This window comes from Lucilia sericata, unplaced genomic scaffold (assembly GCF_015586225.1).
Source record: "Lucilia sericata isolate MDLA Ls3-8-SP2 unplaced genomic scaffold, ASM1558622v1 Contig000015F_arrow, whole genome shotgun sequence".
NCBI classification, from domain to species: Eukaryota; Metazoa; Arthropoda; class Insecta; order Diptera; family Calliphoridae; genus Lucilia; species Lucilia sericata.
In genome coordinates, this window is record NW_023994054.1 from 254,210 (window position 1) to 273,756 (window position 19,547).

At 29.7% G+C, this 19,547-nt stretch overlaps 1 protein-coding gene across 1 annotated transcript; it reads left to right on the top strand.

Annotated features, from left to right (window-relative positions):
* The first annotated feature begins 17,591 nt into the window (after nt 1-17,591).
* LOC119605944 lies at nt 17,592-19,337 on the top strand. The gene has a single exon (XM_037959299.1). It carries the CDS (start codon nt 17,889-17,891, stop codon nt 18,747-18,749), a length of 861 nt encoding a protein of 286 aa, XP_037815227.1. The 5' UTR covers nt 17,592-17,888; the 3' UTR covers nt 18,750-19,337.
* The last annotated feature ends 210 nt before the right edge of the window (nt 19,338-19,547 follow it).

A 19,547-nucleotide genomic window follows, 5' to 3' on the forward strand; every position in this document is an offset into this window, starting at 1 on the left:
TCCCTGTAGTATACAAACTTATAAAAATTAAGTTTATAGCGTGTGTTTCCTTGCTTACCAACTTCCCCCAAAATGCTTGAGGTCTCTAAAGACTGACTTTCTTCTGCATTACAAAGAGTATCAAATGACCAACAAATCGAGTCAATCAAGTAGTTGGACATAAAGAAAAAAATACTGTTTAACTGTTATGCATTGATCACTTTCAATGCTGCTGGGTAACCAATCTTACACACACGGGCATGACTGCTGGTACATACAGATTCAAAATTATAAAATAAACTCCATGATGAAAGTGAAAGTTCATCTTTCGTCGTTTTTTTTTTGTTTCCACATACATATTTATTTTTAAAATTTAAAATTTTACAGATGCCACTCCACAAGTGTTTGTGAGTATGTATTCAAATATCTAAATGTGTATATAAATGTGATGATATTTCAGTTATTTTTTACATGCATATTTTATTTTAATGTCTTTTCCTCTTTTTTTTTTTTATTTGACTGTAAGTAATTTGGGGGGAATTTTGTTTCAGAAAGAGTATTTGGGAGTGTGTGGGCTTAGGTGAAGATTAATGACAGCCATATGTTACTTCGGCTTGACTTTAAAACAACAAATATTACATAAGTTTAGAAGTTCAATTTCAAATAAATAACAAATAACATATTTTACTTCTTCTTGAGAAGCAAAGATATAGAAAAAAAAACACAAGTTCAAAATGTTTCGTAATACTTTAATAATAAATATAACTTTAAGATTGAATTAATGCAAATTTTGAATAAAAAAAGAAAACAACTTAAAATTTAACATAAAATTTAGTTAAATATTTATGTTTGTGTTTTACTTTTGCATTAATATAATGTCATAGTTTCTAAATTATAATGAAAGTGTGGAATAGGTGTGAACATCCATTTATTTTAAATATTTACATGTAAACTATTTTTTTTTTTTTGTATATTTTTTTAAAACATATGACCTAATATTTTAGACAAGACTGGAATTTAACGGAATCAAACAATAGAGAGAAAGTAGCCGCTATGACCTTTGGCGATTGAAATAGACAGATTTATTCCAGTTAACAGTACACTTCTAGAAGTTTTAAATTGATTTTAAAGAAATCATTGTATTTACTTTTTATTTTCTAAAATAAAAATTTCTAAAAATTTTTCTGTAAATAAATTGTTTGAATTTTTTGTAATATTAAGAAAGCAGAACATTGAACAACAATTTTTTATAAATATAAAAATTAAACAAAATTTATATAATTTTTTTGTTTTTTTCTTTAAAAAAATTATTTACAATTTAAATTATATAAATTTTTAATAATTATACAATTTACTGAAATTCTATTTATATAAAATTTTATTCAAAATTACAAAAAAAAAAAAAATACATTTAGTAATTCATAACATGCATAGTCAAGTACAATTACTAGCAATGTGTAATTAAGCAATAATCAATTACAATTATTTGTAATTGAATTTTTGTTAATTAAAATTACTTGTAATGTATAATTGACCAATTTCAATTACTTGTAATAGTTTACTTGCCAATTCCAATTACCTGTAATAAATATAACAAGCAATTATAAGAAAAAGATCCTAATTACAAATAATTATAATTGGCAAAATATCAATTACAAGTAATTGTAATTGGTTATTGCACAATTACACATTGCAAATAATTATAATTAAGGTCTCTATCGTAATGAAAGTCTGACCAATCAGAGGCACAAAGATTTTCAAATATAGAAAATACATCGAATATTTTCTATAAAGAAATAAATGATTAGCAATTTTAGAAAAATAAAAAAATTACCCAGTTAAAACTTTCATTACCATGTAATGGGTTAAAATGCTAAAATTTACTTACACAATAGCATTTTAAGTCATTATTTTAACACGATGATGACATTGGAGGCAAGTACTTACCACAAACGATTACAAGTAATTAGAAAAAGAAGTAATTGTAAATCGCATGAAGAAATGTATACAGCTTCTATATTTTTAATGGTGAGATGACTAATGAATTAGAAAGTATTTATATAAAACATTATTAGACGATAACACATCCAGACGAAATGTTGTTGTCATTGAAAAGTATTTTGTTAGGTAAGTAATTACAATTGAAAGACATTACCCAGTTTTTGATGGTTATAAAAAATATAAATTTTAAGGAAAATATATTCTACTAGCAATACCCAGTGTGCTTTGCTACCCTAAAAGCAATATAAATAAAAAACCCACTTCTAACTATAATAGCTTTCCAGATATATAATTTTTTAACATATGTGAGATACCACGCAAATTATTGCAAGTTTATCAAGTTTTTCAAGCGTTAATTGAGATTTTAATGTAATGTGAATAATCTTATAGTTTCGCAGATATAAGAAATTTTGTATTTAATTCATATGGGAGGTTCCAAACCCCCAATTCCTCGCATTTTTCTCCAAATGTTTACATGAATGTCAAAGTTCTTCATATAAATTTGAAGATTTTAGCTATAATAGTTTATCAGATATACAAATTTTTCTATATAATTCATATGGGTTTCCAAACAACACACCCCCCCTCCTAAAATGTTCAAATGAATATTAAAGTTCTTCGTGCAAAATTTGAAGAATCTAGTTCCATTCTAATTCCCCTAGTTTTCAAGGTAATCGGATTTTTGTATTTAATTTATATGGGAGGTGACACGCCCTTTGTTGCTAGTCCGCCCACTTTTTGTCCTAAATAATCATATTGACACTAAAGTGGCTCCGACAAAGTTTGAGCACTCTAACTGTTATATTTTCTCAGATATACTGATTTAATATTTTCTTAATATGAAAAGTCACACGCCTACTTTAGCCATTCCGCCCATTTTGTGCACAAATATTCTTATGGATGTCAAAGTTGTCCGTAAAAAAATTTTAAGTTCAAAGTTGGACATTTTGGTCATACAGGGTTTTATTTAAATGAGTGTAACTTTTTTTCATATTAGTCCTAGCAAAAATTGTGCAAAGGAGTTCAGAGGGCTATTTCTTCATTGTTTCTTAAAAATATTAAAAAAAATCTTATTCTTAAACTGAAAATTTGTGTCTGGTCTACTATTCAGTAGTACTAACCTTGATGCAAATTTCATCAAAATCAAAAAAATTACCCATATACATATGTAGATAAATAAAATAATTGAATTCTTTCTTAATAATTTTTGACAAGTGTTGCAAATTAAGGTACAGGATCCATAAATTATTCCAAAATTTTATAAAAAAATCGATCAAAAGTTTCTCAAAAAATATAAAGTTTAGGGAGAATTTTATAAAATATAAAAAATATATTGTTAATGTAATATTTTCTATTATATGACTTAAAATATAAATGTGGGCCTAAAGATTTAGAGCGGGTTTTTGAGATGACAATCAAATGCCAATTAATAATCAGATTAGTTAATCTAAAAATAAATTTAATCTTATGTTAATCCCCTTTGATGTTTTTGAGTCCAAGATTAAACTTCGCAGTATTGCCATACAAAACAACAGAAAACGTCACTGTTTGTTATCAAAACAATGCATATTTTATAAAAAAGAAGAAGACAATTGTAAATTTAATATGAAAGTTAATGAAAACTTAAATTTAAATAAAAAAAAATGTATTTTGAAGTGTCCATAATTTACAATAAATAGAACATTTTAATGTTTTATATTTATAAAAATTGTATTAATTTTTTTGCATCAGCTGTTTACACTTTTGCATTTCGTGCTTCAATTTAAACCATCTCCATTGGGCGCTTAAACTTGCAAACAAAATTAACTAATTGAGTACTCAAAAACATCTTTCGAGGATTAATTTTAATTTAATCGCTAATCTTTCACCTAAAGATTGGCCCTTAGGGTATTACTTTTCCGGCCTTAACTAACTACAACTAATTAGGTTTTTTAAAATAATCTAATGATCACTAATCATTAGATTATTGTTCTGAAATTGTCATTGATTTTTTTGAACTAAACAAAATAAATAACAAACTTTTCTGATTTCTTAACGACAACTATTTTGAATGATTGATTGGAAAGTTTAAATAAATTATCGAATAAACGATAATGCTTACAGTAAAGACAAAATTATCAATCAATTAATTTACATATTTGGCATTCAAGCAAATGATGAGCCCTCTTAACAATCGTTTGACAAATGATCATTGTCATCATTCATTCATTTCATACTCGTACAAAAATAAATGCTAAAAATACATATTTTGTTAGTGACATTATTTATACTGATTGCTAATAACTTTCTACAAATTTGTAGTGTCAAACATACAAATAAACTACCAGAAGTCATAAAACTTTTACAAAAAAAAAATATATATAAATAAATAATCCGCAAAAATAAGCGAATTTGACAAAAAAATCTTAATATTAACAAAAAATAACAAAATAAATACTAAATGCAATCGCAACAAGTTGTAAAAATATAATAAAACAAAAAAAAATAACAAGTACATTAAACTGACTCTAATACTTTCAAGCCAAGACTTCAAGTTTGTTACTCTGTCTTTGGGTTGGACCATTTGTCGGTATGACTGTGTACGATTGAACCGATGCTGTTAGTAAATGAAAACAATAATCTTCATGACAATGACCACAAGTCAGTGAACGTGTGGAAGTGTTAAAGAAAACAGAAAAAAAAAACACGATTGAAATTGAATAGATAAAATAACTCTAGAGCACACCGAACTGATGCGATGGTTAGTGGCAGAAATTGTTTATCAAAAATTTTACTCGCACCGACCGACAAACTGACAAATCTATTTGAATTAATGAAAATTACAAATGGAAAATTTCACTTTACAAAGTTTTTTTTTTGTAATTTTTCTTGTTATTTTTGGAAGCTGCATATCAAACAAACAGTTATTGATAAATGGCTTGAGATTGAACTTTGTTTAGATGTCAATATTTTCCGAAAGTAAATAATAAATTACATACTACATACATTTTGCTTAAATGTAAAACGGAAATAAATATATGTATGTTTTGGGCAAAATTCGAATTTATTTAAAAGAATGTATTGTTATTTATTTAGAAGGGATAGTGTACCGCTTTTAAAATAGATATCTATATTTGTTTGGGATTTTAGAAAGAAACATTATTTTCCTGGTTAGAATCGCTTCTAACTTTGGTTTTTGTTGCATTTTGTCTTATATGGCCAATATGGCCGATACGGCTCCAGTCATGGGTTCAAAACTCTGGGATAGTTCGAACACCGGCTTTTTCTATATTGGAGTATTCGGCATGTTTAGTTTACTTCATTAATTTGAAAATAACACTGTGTGTAATTTTTAAATCATGGATGAATAACCATATACGGACACCACTATATGATAAAAGACCAAAAATAAGAAGACCCGTGTCTTCCAGTTTTGCCAAAAGTCAAGCACTTTTTTAGTTATAGGCCCCCGAAATTTTAGGGCCTCGGTGTCATTTTTGAAAAAAGTGATCTTTTTCTCAGGCTAATATCTTGCAAACCGTTCGAAATTTTGATTTACTCTCTGAGGGAATGTTGTTGCTCTTATCACAAAGAACAAAAATTGTGAACATATCTTCATGATCAGAATCGCAAAAAGTAATTTTTTTTTTAAATTTGTTTCCTTGTTCAGGTCCATAAGTAGCAAACCGTTCAAAATTTAAGAAAACAATCAACTACAAAAATGTGCTTAAGATCTCAATAAACAACTTTTTAAAACATATGAACTTCCTAGCAATGATAGGTAAGTCGCAAAAGTGAAAAGTTTATTGAAAATTTTGCAATTTCATTTGTTTTTTCTTTACTTTACATTGAGATACAATGCTAATGCTATCTATTACAAAAATTATAAAAAATTATTGGTATAATGTTTATAATGTTGATGGACCTGGACCTGCAAATCGCACTCTTTTAAGTTGTCCGAATCTGAATTTGATTCGGAACTTATGATGTCCACAGGCTCGTTGCTTTTAGACTGCCTTCCATCTTTTTTACATACTTCATTAACATCATACAGGGTGATCTTGTGACTCCACGAACATACCTGTGACTCATGAATTAATATTGACGCATTATTTTGCATTCCTTTTCTAATTCATGAGTCACAGGTATGTTGGTGGAGTCACATATGATGTTAATGAAGTATGTAAAGAAGATGGAAGACAGTCTGGAAGCAACGTGCCTGTGGACATCATAAGTTCCGAATCAGAGTCAAATTCGGCAAAAAACTCTTTAATGAATATAAAACTGTACATTTTTATAAAACAATCGATAATATAACTTTATAAACAAAATATTAAAGATTTTCTAATATATAGAAATTATCTATAAAAAATTTTCGAAAATTGTTCAGAAGGAATTTTAAATCCAAGCTAGAACTTATTTTCAAAAATAATAATTCCTATTGTGTAAAGCTTTTTCGGCTTGTCAAAAGTTCATATCTTCAAAAATACTAATTCTTTAAAATATCTGGTAAAAAATGGCTATATCTACTACTATTTGAAAGCTAAATTGTTTAGGTTTATAAAATGTATTTTATTGAAAAAAAAAAAAAAATTAAAAATCAACACAAATAATTTACTCTGTCGTTTTTGTTTAAACAAATTTCAATATTTTAAATTTTTATGCCGTACGCAACACATGGCACAAAAAAATTACCACAATGTATGTATAAATATATTTTTTTTATTAAAAAAAAAAATCATGATTATGAATTTCATCGAAAAATAGAAAAAATATTAAATTCAATGAAGAAAAAAAAAACTAAGCCAACAGGTTAACAGAGAAAAAGTTTAAACAAAAACAAAAAATATATGTATAAAAATAAAGACAACAAAAAATCTCTATATGATGATGCATAAAAACACAACGGTATTTTACTCAATATCAGATACTTGTATTAGATATTTTATTATTTTTTATTTTCATGTTTTTTTTTTGTTGCTTTGTATGTTAGACACGCTTTGGCAAAGTAATATTTTCTGCTCTGGCATTAAACTTTTATACCATGATCACACGTTTGGCACATACATTGCACACAAAATCAAAGAAAAAAATTCCTACCATCATATGAACGACAACTACAATAAATTGGTAGTAAAACTCTTTTAAAAATACACGACTATTCAAGTGCATTTTGTATAGAAATTTATTGGCATTTGAAAAACTATACATAACTTTACTAAATGAAAACTTAATGCTGACGCTGAAGAAATAGTGGCGGATTACTCTCTCGCCACAAGAAGATGTTCAAGTAAGAAATAAGTTTAATTTCAAATCGTATATAAATTATGATTAGTTTTTTAGTTTATTTATATACATACATATAAATGTACATATGTATTCATGTGTGCTGAAAAATAAAATATTAAATCCGATAGTTTTATCCATGTTTTTCTTTGGATGACCCTTTCATAAGCTTGTGTATTTATACCCTACAACACTATAGCCAGACTTGGAGGGTAATGATTACATTAAGTAATTAATTATTACATTACGTAATTATTACATTAAGTATTTAATTACAAAATCAATTTCAATTACCTGTAGTGAGTATTTTAGACATAACTAATTACAATTACTTGTTATTGTAATAGAACTATCACCAGCTGAAATTAAATGTTATTGCAATGGAAACATCTTAATTAAATTTGCACAGTTTAGAAAAATTATATAGTAATGAATACAAAAGCTATAATTATTACATTAAAAGGTAATTTATCAATTACAATTTCAAGTAATTGTAATTCCTAGTACTTCAATTGAAATTACAAGTAATTGTAGTCATTCCAAATAATAACTCTGTAATGACTTGTACTTATACAACAACTACTGACTACTATATACCGTCTGTATTACTTTAAAGTACACATATAATGAATTACAAATAATCTGATACGTAAGTACTTTATTTTTTACATTTGATCGCGCGCTGGTAAGACATACGAAGAAAATAGTTCGTTTGTTTTGTGAAAACTATTATTTGATAATATTTGTGAGTACGATAGCGAACTAACGAACGAAAGACTCAGGTTCGTATTCTGTGTTAGAATTTTATTGTGTGTAAACAAATTTTTAATCCCCTACTTGTAAGTACTTATTTAAGCAGCGATTGATCCATATATGTATATGAGTTCCTGACTGTGGATCAAAAGTTCTGATACTGTTTGAGGTTCTTATACCTAAAAGGGACCAATGGGAAAACCTAACCTGGTGTCAGGAACATGCTGATCAAGTATGGTTTACAAATGGTTCCAAACAGATAAATGGCAATACTGGAACGGGAATCTAATTCCCAAATTTCCAAAAGGTCATCCCTATGGAAAATTAACCCTCAATCTTTCAGGCAGAAGTGTGTGAGAAGAAAACTGAGATTATTAAAGATGTTTGTGATGTCGGATAGTCAGGCGGTCCTTAAAGCTTTTCGGACGGGTGTCGTACTTGACTGTTTATCATCTCTAAATGAACTGGGTAGATATAATAAACTCACACTATGTTGGCAGAGCAGATTGTCTGGCAAACAGGGGCGCACGGCGCCCATTAATTGGGCCAAAACCATTCTTTGGTATTCCCAAAGGATACATTAGAGAAAAATGCGATTTATATGTTGAATCTGAATTTCTTCGCCACTGGGAGTCAATAGTGATAATAAAAGGTAAATCCCATAAATTACTGTCACTTAACACGAGTGACCTAAGATTACTAATGGGACTTTATACCGGACTCTGTGGACTTAGATTCAGCACCAGTACATTCTTGATAACAATGTAACAAGGTTATGCAGATTCTGTGAAATACATGATGAAATCTATGAACATGTACTTTGAGAGGTGGCTGAGAGGCCACTATGGCCTCTCAGCGTGAGTATTCTGGGAGGCGTCTAATAAAATATTCAATCTCTCACCGTCTAGAACATTAAGATTCATACGAGAACTTAATCTCTAATGGTGAACCAAAAGGGCTTCACAAATGATCTTAACTTGGGTCGTAATGCTTGGTGCCCCCTTAATCAATCAATCAAGTAGCGAGCGTGGTAAGTTCTTGCCCACAATGTCATTACCGTGTTAAAATAAACAGTTAAAATGTTGATGAGTAAGTAGTGAAAAGAGGTTTTATTAGCTTTTTAACTCATTACTTTTCAATAGACGTTTTTGTGCGTAGGTTAGTATTTTACTCTAGACAACCAACGGTCGCTGGATAGGTCGATATACAAGCGGCTTTTTGGTTTTGGTTGGGTTAATATTTAGTTGTAATTGATGTAATTGTTAAAACTTCACCTACAAGTAGCATCTATAGGGTATCTTATGTTTTAACTTGCCCAACAATACTTATTTTTATTCAATATACAGGATTAGTTTATGAACTTGAAAGGTTTTTTTTTCTCAATTATTGTAAGTTTACTTAAAGAAAATAAAAGTACATATTATGCAATCGTTTACATAAGAAGGTACAATGCCCTGCCATAAGCATATAAAGAAAGAAAATATAAAATGAATGGGAGAAATTTCACTATAATTTATCTTATATCTTATATAATAATAGATAATATTAAAAATATTTCTCTGTAATGTAAACTGTTGTATAGATAGTTTTATTATTAACGTATAGGTATATACAATTCTCCAGAAAAGTTTCCAGATAATGACTAACACCGCGACTAAGTGACTAATAGAAAACGATCCCAATTATATGTCCTTGATATGATTTCCCTTTTCTAGTTTGTATTTACTTAAAATATTTCTATTGATAACACTCTCTGGAGACTCTATTTAGTATAGTTATCAAGACATATGCTTTAAATGTACATATGTGGTAGGTACCATGCCCACTAAAGTTATAACGCCCAGTTTTAGATATTCCCATTTTTTGCTACTCTGCCCAATATCCCCTTTAAAAACTTGTAAAAATTGCAAAATTGTCCTTACAAAATTTTAGAGGTGCCACGTCCTTTTGAAAGTTTTAAAAGTTTTTAAAAAACGTTTTTCAGTTTATAATTTCTACTATCTTTTATAACTAACACAATGCAGAATGTCTCTTTCCAGCTTAAATTACGATGCAAGATATTAATATATTAAATCTGATAAATACAAGATTTTAAATTTCTGTAACAAAACTTTTCAAGTGTTAGTAATACCAACAGTGTTGCCCTATTGTAAATTCAAATTTAAATTTCAAAGGAAACTGTTGCCACACATCGAAACGGTAATGTGAATCTATACGTAGGCCGTAATCAAATTAAATCCATTTCAAAAATTTTACAAAATCTTTACAAAAAATATTTAAATTAGTTTACATCTTCAAAAATTAAATTGTTGGACAGTCAAAAATCAAAACCCGCATTGTTAACAAATACTATATTTAAGTCCGTATAAATAAGAAATATTTAACTATGGCTTTAAAATTCCCATCAATATTATGATGACATTTTTTTTCAGATTTAGTGTTATTTTTATTTTTGTATATATTGATTTTTTTCTTATGTTTATTGGATTGTTTGTTTATTCATACTCGTACATTCATTTTCATATTCGAATTTCAATAAAAAGGGAAAGTTACATATTTAACTAAATGCTATCACTTTTGAGTCCGTCTTGCGTTTCGTTACTTGGCAGTTTGTTTTTGTTTTAAAACTTTTTTTCGAATCTACTTTTTTTCATTATTTTTACAAGATGCGTGTTTAACAAGATTGTAGCATCTGTTTAAAAAGCAACAACGACACAAAATATTGTTTAAAAATCATGAGACAAAACCATTGATGATCATGATCATCATGGCAACGCATACGGATGAAGATCATAATACCTTGGAATGGAAACGAAGAAACGTTAAAAGAAGAAAAGAAAGAGAGATGACAAGAAATGCCAGAAACCGGTCGGTCATCCAACTACTAAAAGACACTTAAAAATTGTTTATAAGAAAAGTTTGAATTGTTTGTAGTGAATTGATTATGCTGAAGTTTAAGCTAAAACTGAAATTAAAAAAAATTAATTTGGGAATTCAGTTTATAACATAAATTATTTCAGCCTACCTATGAAAATTCTTTCAACATCTCTTTGGCTGTTGTAAAGACCTGTCATAATGCTGTAGATAATGTTGCCGCTGATGGTGTTGATTATGTCTTGAATACATTTATTTCATTTTTCTTACAAATTTCTAACTTTTTTTTTGTTTTGTTTTGTACAAGATGTATTTTCATCTTCTTCATCTGTGTTTCTTTTGTTATTTAATCGCCTGTCATAGTTGGTTTTACTTTTATGAATGAATGAATACAAACATTGAAATATTGAAAGTCGTTTTGGATGTCATAAAAATATTTGAAAAGATTAACTAAAATGATTGGCATTACATTCGTACTGCAGCACATGTATAATATTTTTTTTTTGGAAATTTTAAAGAAAACGGAAAGAAATCTTTTTTAGATAAACGTGATTTTTTATTGAAATTCATAAGTACATATACAGGTACTTGGTATTAACTAAATATGAAAGTTTTTTTTAATAATAAATTTTATTATAAGTAAAAAGTTTTAAAAGTTCTTAAATTTCAGTTTTCAAAAATATTTAATAAATAAATAATTTTATAAATTTTCAAGCTCAAACTTACTTATCCTTGTTCCAACAAATTATGATAAAATAATTAGCGTGCTGTTTCTATATAACATGCGAGCTCTTTGAGTTAAAAGTTTATTTGTATTTTGTTATTGTAACAAAAACAAAATACATTTAAAAATTTTACTCAAAGTACTCTCACGTTATCTGGAAACTACACATAAAACTTAAAAAAAATCCAATAAGAAGTTTCATAAAAATAGCAAAAGATTTGAAGGTTTATCGCTTTACTACTTTAAAAGCTGTTAAACAGAATAAGGGAGACGTGAGCACTGAAGGAAACCTGGATCGGGAAGAAAGAAAGTTCTAACAAAAGAAGTCTAAGGCAAAAGAAGTCGAACAAGTTCGAAGAACACCGAAAACTTTATCATAAAAGCATCTCGTAAAGGTAAATCATCGAAATATTTTGTGAGTACATCCAAAGCTAATGCTCGTCCAAAAATGCAAGGCAATCAGCTATAAAATATTTGGGAGGATTCCGGAAAAAGTGGATAGATTCATATATTGGGTTACATAAATAAAAGAGTAACGTTTTGAATGTACATACATATGTTCTTAGGATTGTGAGAAGTGATCCTGTTAAGTTTTAAATTTGTCCGATAGATATCGCCAAACCAATAAACGGAAAGCTTTTAAATTTTATGGGCACTTAGATCATTCTATGGAGTAAAATATAGGTTAACATGAGGGCCGGTAACTATGTTCAGCTAGTTTCTGAATAAATTTGAATTGATTGCTATAGAATACTTATCTTTAAACATGAACATAATATTTATTGCATTGTATTCAGCTGTAACCATGAATATAAAATTATAGGCACTGGTTCAAAATATATACAGTTAAAAAATATATAAACAGACATTGAATGTGAATCAAAATTATTTTGGTCAATTTGAATCAAAATATGTTGCCCAATATTTACTAAAGTTACAGCTGAAGCTGTAATCAAGTTTCTAAAATGTGTGTATACCACATCAATATTGATCCTGGAATAAATGTCGAAGTGCTTTACTTACTTAAACACCTGCCGAGTGATCTTTTTCACCCACAGGATGAGCTTTTGTGATGAATCACCAACGCCCCTATGTGCTTTTGTGCCGGTCCATGTACAAGCACATTGCTTAAGTACTTGAGCTATCTAATCTCAGACATCCGTTTTACAACCATGCAGATGGGATAGCCTCTGTTGAGTCGGCAACAGCAGCTAGAGACGTAGGCCGAATCATAAATCCATCAAATAAAGTAGGACTTTGTTTTTATTCACAACAGCACCGAACTTATTCATAATTAGAGATTTCACCGTGCATCAGTCAATTAACCGATATTCTCTTCCGGAGAATTTGGGTTTAAACCACAGCCACTAAGTGGATCCCGAAGGAACTTCAACCAACTGATCAGCCAGGGTAAACTGGCTACCCATAGTACCAGATTATGTGGTTCTCTGATATGAATTCATGTCAAATCACTACAAGGAAAGGTCGAGGATAGATTTGATCATCATCAGTTTATAGTCCCGCCAAACTAGAGGTATTGGTAGCACCTCTTTTCCCCGGGATTGCAATCACACCAAGATGGGGTCTTTCATCAAAGTAACATGCCCCCGCGGGAATTGATCCTGTAATGTCGGACATCCTTAAAATGGATTACGAGATTGTTAAAACAGCCGACTTGATGTCCGATATGGAATTCCTCTTCCGAATATATGCACCAGAACATCTTCTCTGTCTCTGCCATTAGGAGTTATTCTCTTTAAATTCGTAGAACAAAGATTCTCTAAAGAATTTTCAGAAATTGTAATTGGTTCATTAATGATTATTATTGATTACGCCCCCATGGTGTCATCAATTTTTTTTCTACAAAACTTATTTTTAATTACACGTCTACAACGAACTTACAATATTATAACTTTATTTCAACTCTCTATCAAATGCAGCCTTAACCGTGGGGTCTGTGACGAAAAGGCCCATATTAATAACACTAATTGAAATTAGGTTTAACACGTTTATAGAAGAACAGGGTTTTGGTAAATTATTAACATAATTCTAGTGAATTTTTAGGAAAAAATTACATGGTATTTTAGCTTAATTACCATATAATTATATAATTTATTCATAAAAAACTAAAATTTTAAATATGTATATGTATAAGGTTATTAAAATTACCCTAGATTCAGAAATTTAATCTGTCACAAATTCTACAAATGCTGAGATTTTTCTCTAAAGACATTAAAACTTTAATAAAAACATGAATGAATATGTCACACATTATCACTCTATCATGCTAGCAAACGGCATTCATCCATCCATGTAGGATCTGGCTGTGAATCTAAAATTTAAGACACTTGCTGTCAGGGCTAAAAAATAATATGTTGGTTGATGGTATATAAATATTCTTTTTTGTTTTTTTACCGCAAACAGAAAATTTGTTCATAAAATGCATTTTTGTTATGTATGTTTAAAACATGTGTAAGATAAACCTGCATTCGTAAAGGAGAAAACAAACAAATTTATGAGAAATTTTTACACCGCCAGAAGAAAACAAAATAATACCGACAAAATAAAATTTTTTAAAAAGATATATACAAGAGGTTAAAACAAAAACAAAAATAAACAACCAGCAAACAGTATGAGTGAATGAACAACAACTTAAATAATCATTAAATATGACCCAAAAAATAAATCGTCAAAAACTGCACCCCTTCGAGAGACAGAAATTTCTGTAATTACTTTATTTCTTTTTTAAAGAAAACCAAAAGATTGTATATAATTTTAAAATAAGAAACGAGTTAATGAATAAAAACATAAATTGCATTTCTTTTTTTTATGGATTTTTTTTTTTTTTTTTTTTTTTTTGAAATCAAGTGAAAATGAAATTTAAATGAAAAGTAAAAGGGAAAGAAATTAACAACAAGTGCAAAAATTATAATTAAATTAAAACATAAAGTTGTAAAAGAAATAAGAATGATAATAAAATTATGGAATGTATATAGTATAACTCAGGACTGAAATAAGTTGAATATGTGTTTAAATCCATAAGTTAGTACTGTGCTGTGCTTAAAATATTTTATTGTGGGTATATTCTTAAGCCAGTTATGAACGTTAAAATAAATTTCTAAAGAAGAACTTACATGGGCACTAGGGTAAGATCACTCCCAAATTTGCTTCTTAAAAAATTTATTTATGTCGAATTTTATCGATATACTGATATACTAAAGCCAGTTATGAGCGTTAAAGTAATTTTCTGAAGGACTTGGGTCAAAAATTGTCCGATGTTAACAAAATTCTGGTTTATGCAAAATCACAAATCTCATAATAGATCCGCGAGGCCAGGGATCTCAGAGCAGAATGTCCAATTTTCAAAACGATCCTATTTCGACGTTTATGTTCCGATTTTTATACGGAATCGAGCACTACAGAAAACTAATTGTTATCATTATTTTTCTTCTGTAGAATTCGTTAAACATCACTACCATAGAAGCTGTGGTACTTTTAAAGTAGTGATAAATATAATTTTTTTGGAAGTATTTAGTTTTTTATATCCTATACCACTTTAATGGGGAGGGTATATTGAGTTTGTACTGATGTTTGTAACGCACATTAATATTGGTCCTATACCCACCTAATAGTATACCACTCGGCTTAGATTGGTATTTTCTGAGTCGACCGTCTGTCTGTCCACGTAAACTTTGTAATCAAACTACAGGTCGCAATTTTGAAGATAATTCAATGAAATTTGGTACATGATATTTTATTATCCCAGGGACGAAACCTATTGAAAATGGTTAACATCGGTCCATTATTTCACCTAGCCCCCATAAAACTGAACCCCTGAATAGGGCTTGTAAACATTGTAATCAAACTACAGGTAGCAATTTTGATGATAATTCACATGATAATTTGGCACATGATCTTCTATGGTACCGGAGACGAAGCCTATTGAGAATGGTTAACATCGGTCCCTTATTTCACCTAGCCCCCATACAACTGAACTCGACGAATAGGGCTTTTAAGTTCATAATTATGTTTAATATACTTGTATCTCGACAAAAAGCTGCAAAACCAAATTCTGTACTAGCCTTAATGACTCTCATGAATTTTATAATTATAGGTTCTCATTTGACCATAGCCCCTATGCAAATTTTTTTCAAAATTTGACTTAAATGTCCACAATTTTATTCAACAATAAATGGCTTAAGTATATCTGATGCAAGGTACACTTCAACTTAAATGCTTTATTATGAAAACTAAATCACATTTTATTTTTGTAACAGATGTACGGTATTATATAATCGGCGTAGCCCGATCGATTTAGTTATGTCCGTCCATGTAAATCTTGTAATCAAACTATATGTTGCAATTTTAAGGATCATTTAATAAAATATGGCAGAAACGTTTCTTTTGATCCAGGGAAGAAGCCTATTGAAAATAGTTAAAATCGGTTCATTAGTTTACCTAGCCCCGATATAACCTTACCATCCAAATAGGGCTTTTAAGCCCCCAATTATGTTAAATATTCTAGTATCTCTACAAAAATCAAAATAATACAGCCGATTTTCGTAAAGATCGGGCCTACACACTGGTGTAGGTTAGTATATGATCGGCCATGACCGAGGCTCTGCCGATTATTCTGTTATAGAAGTATTAAAGCTGATATACACGGTTGTTAGATCTTTCAATGTTGTCAGTAAAATGTGCAGAAAGTGTCTAACAAGGTTTTTTTTTGCAAAACTGACCCACTTCCTGATCGGTAAAATGATCTTCAATGGATTGAATTGTATGTTGCTTTTCTTATCCTAATTATAATACCAATAAGTCAACCATTATTCCTATGTCACTGACTATAGCGCTAAATAATGTGGATCGCCAAGATCATATGGTTGTTACAGACATAGTGGTTGGAAAGGTTTATGAAGTCCTCTAAGCCAAATACGGTACTATTTTCATTTTGGGACCTAAGGTTTTATTACAAGCTATTGACAGAGATCTAAATTCATCGAATTAATTGAAATTTTAACAAACTTAATTAACTTAAAATCAATATTTTATTTTTGCAATATTTTCACTTATCGCCGTCATTAAACAAAACTTACTAAGCTGCAACAAATTAATCGTAATTCGAGTTAAAAAAAAAATAAAGAAGATATACACATTTAAGGAAGATTAAATGGCCATAAGTTTTTATGTTTTTATATACACATATAGCAATAAAAACTATAACAACAACGACGAACAATTACAGTTACAATGGAAAAAAAATTAATGAAAACAACCAATTGAAAGTTGTTAATGTAACATGAACTTGTTGCAACGAATTATGAACAATTTCAATAACAACCGTCAACCGAAATGAAAACAACAAACAATTTTTTTAGCGAAAGCATTTTTTCGACTTTTTCTGCTGCTGCTGCTGTGTTTATGCTTAAGACTGAACCAAAGAGAAGACTATTTTAAACTGGTTTTATTTTGGCAAAAACTTAATAAAAAAATACAAATAAATGGAAAAAGTTTTTTGTTTTTGTAATTTTGGAGCAAACTGAAGAGGCAACAAGAGTTTCTAAGTTAAGCAAAACAAAAGACTTAAGACATAAACTTGCTCTACTACAACTACTGTTTGTTCGACGTTCGTACATTTGAACGTCTTAACGTATGTTTGCTTGATTGTTCAGTTGTTTGTTTGACTAACTGAATGATTGTTTTACTACGTTTGTAACACAACTTAAGTTGGCTGGATGACTGAATGACTGACTGGGTTGTTTGGTTGGTTGAAAATGAATGAATACATGAATGAAAAAGAAGAAAATGTTGTTGAGCAAGTCTTTTTTTTATTATTGTTGTGTATTTGCTGCATATCATTGCTGTTGTTGTTATTGTTTTAGCCAGCCTCAGCATTTATGAGCCATAGAGAAGACAACGCTGCTGCTTTTGCTGTTGCTTATGTTGTCTTAGGCTTTTGTATATAAATTGTTAAGACCATGGGGAAATTGTATCATTTCATCCTTACTCGTTCAAACGTTAACACAAGCGTTTCGGCCAAATCTGTACAAAAATATTAAAATAACCAAAAAAACGAACGGTGGTGTTTTATCGTAATATATTTACGGTTTAAACTCAACAAGAAAAAAAATCAAACGAAAAATTCATTACCACAAAATAAGAAATAAAAAGTGTAGTGTGTTGTTATTAAGACAAGGACTTTAATGAAAATTTAAAGAACTTAAAACAAACAAAAAAGAAAATACCAAAAAATTAAATTAATTTTTAACAAATAAAGAAAAAATAAATCAAAATGGCTCACAAATTTGTTGCAATCAGTGTTGTGTGTTTAGTTTCTCTTACTGCTGCCCTACCTGCCGAAGAAACACGCGGTCATGCCCGCAATGCTGTCGGTTCCGATAATGACATTATGGATAGTATATACAGTGATTGTCTGCGCAAGGATTCAGTGTCCTGCGTGAAATATAAGCTCTTCAATTTTGTGGATAAAGTGTTGGGAGCTCGCGATCAATTTGCTTTGACCGAAGGTGTTACCGTTGTACGTTCCCCCGATGCTCCTGTGCAAGAAGCTGCCCGTGCCATTTCTGGTGACGAATCATTCGAATCTTTGGCCATGAACCGTATTGCTGGTTTCTTGAACTCTCACACCATTAAGGTTGAATTGAAGGGTGCCGATATCGTACAAGCTGTCAGCTCTACCGGTCGTGCTTTGGAAGATGTCTCTGAATCTTTGTTCGGCAATGATGATCCTAATGCTCCCGAAGAAAGCCGTGGCAAAAAGAAGAAGGCTGCCAAAATCTTGGGCCCCATCATTGCCTTGATTGCCTTAAAGGCTGCCGCTCTCTTGCCTTTGCTTTTGGGTGCTATTGCTTTGATTGCCGGTAAGGCTTTGTTGATCGGTAAAATCGCTTTGGTACTTTCTGCCGTCATTGGCCTGAAGAAATTGTTGTCGCAAGAGAAACACGTCACCTATGAAGTTGTTGCCCATCCTCATCACAGTGCCAGTCACTCAGTCAGCCATGATTCATATGGCAGTGGCTACAGCGCTGATGTCGGTTCATCAGGATCATACGGCAGTTCTGGTCATGGTGGTTGGGGCCGTTCCTTGGACGCTCAAGATTTGGCCTACAACGCCCAAAAGCCCAAGGCTTAAATACAAATATCCTCAAACTACTATCACTACTAAAACAACTACTAACTTAAAATCTTTTACTTTAACGAGCAGAACATTACTATACAACCCAACGACTGTTAAAATAGTTAAAACATTTTTGAATTCTAACAATTTACGCCAACACATACAACGACTTATTCAATGACTTCGGGTTAAAGGGAACTTTAACAAGGTAACTGAATCTATTACAAAAGAGTTTAATTTATTGATAAAACCTAAAGAGCTTAAAGTTTGGCTTTCGATCTAAACTTTTAGAGTCTTTATGTCAACTCTGTGTTTTAGATTTTGTACAAAATTGTTCTGGTTTCTTTGTGTACTTAACCCAAAAACGAGACTTTTTCTTTTATTAAGTTTAAAATAACAAACTATCTTTTTGTTAATTAATTTATTTAATTTATTTTTAATAATTTATTTAATTTATTTTTTTAGTTTTTTTGTTTTATTTTTTCATTTTTTTTGCATAATTTTAAAACTAATGAGATCCAAGGATCTCCAAAAAATACAAAAAAAGTTAAAAAGCAATAATAAGCAACGAACCGAAAGTAGTAAAAAAACCATTAAATACAGATAAGTGTGTGTGTGCACTTGTTTATACACACATAAGACATAGTATATATAATATTTATATAACAGTTTTTATGTATTATATAATAGCACATGTTAAGTAATATATAAAAGCTAAAGAAAACCAGTGGCCTGTTCCTGCTAGGGAGGCGCCAACCCACAACCATAAAGCAAGAAGTCGATTGATATCTAATTTAATAAATAATAATTGCA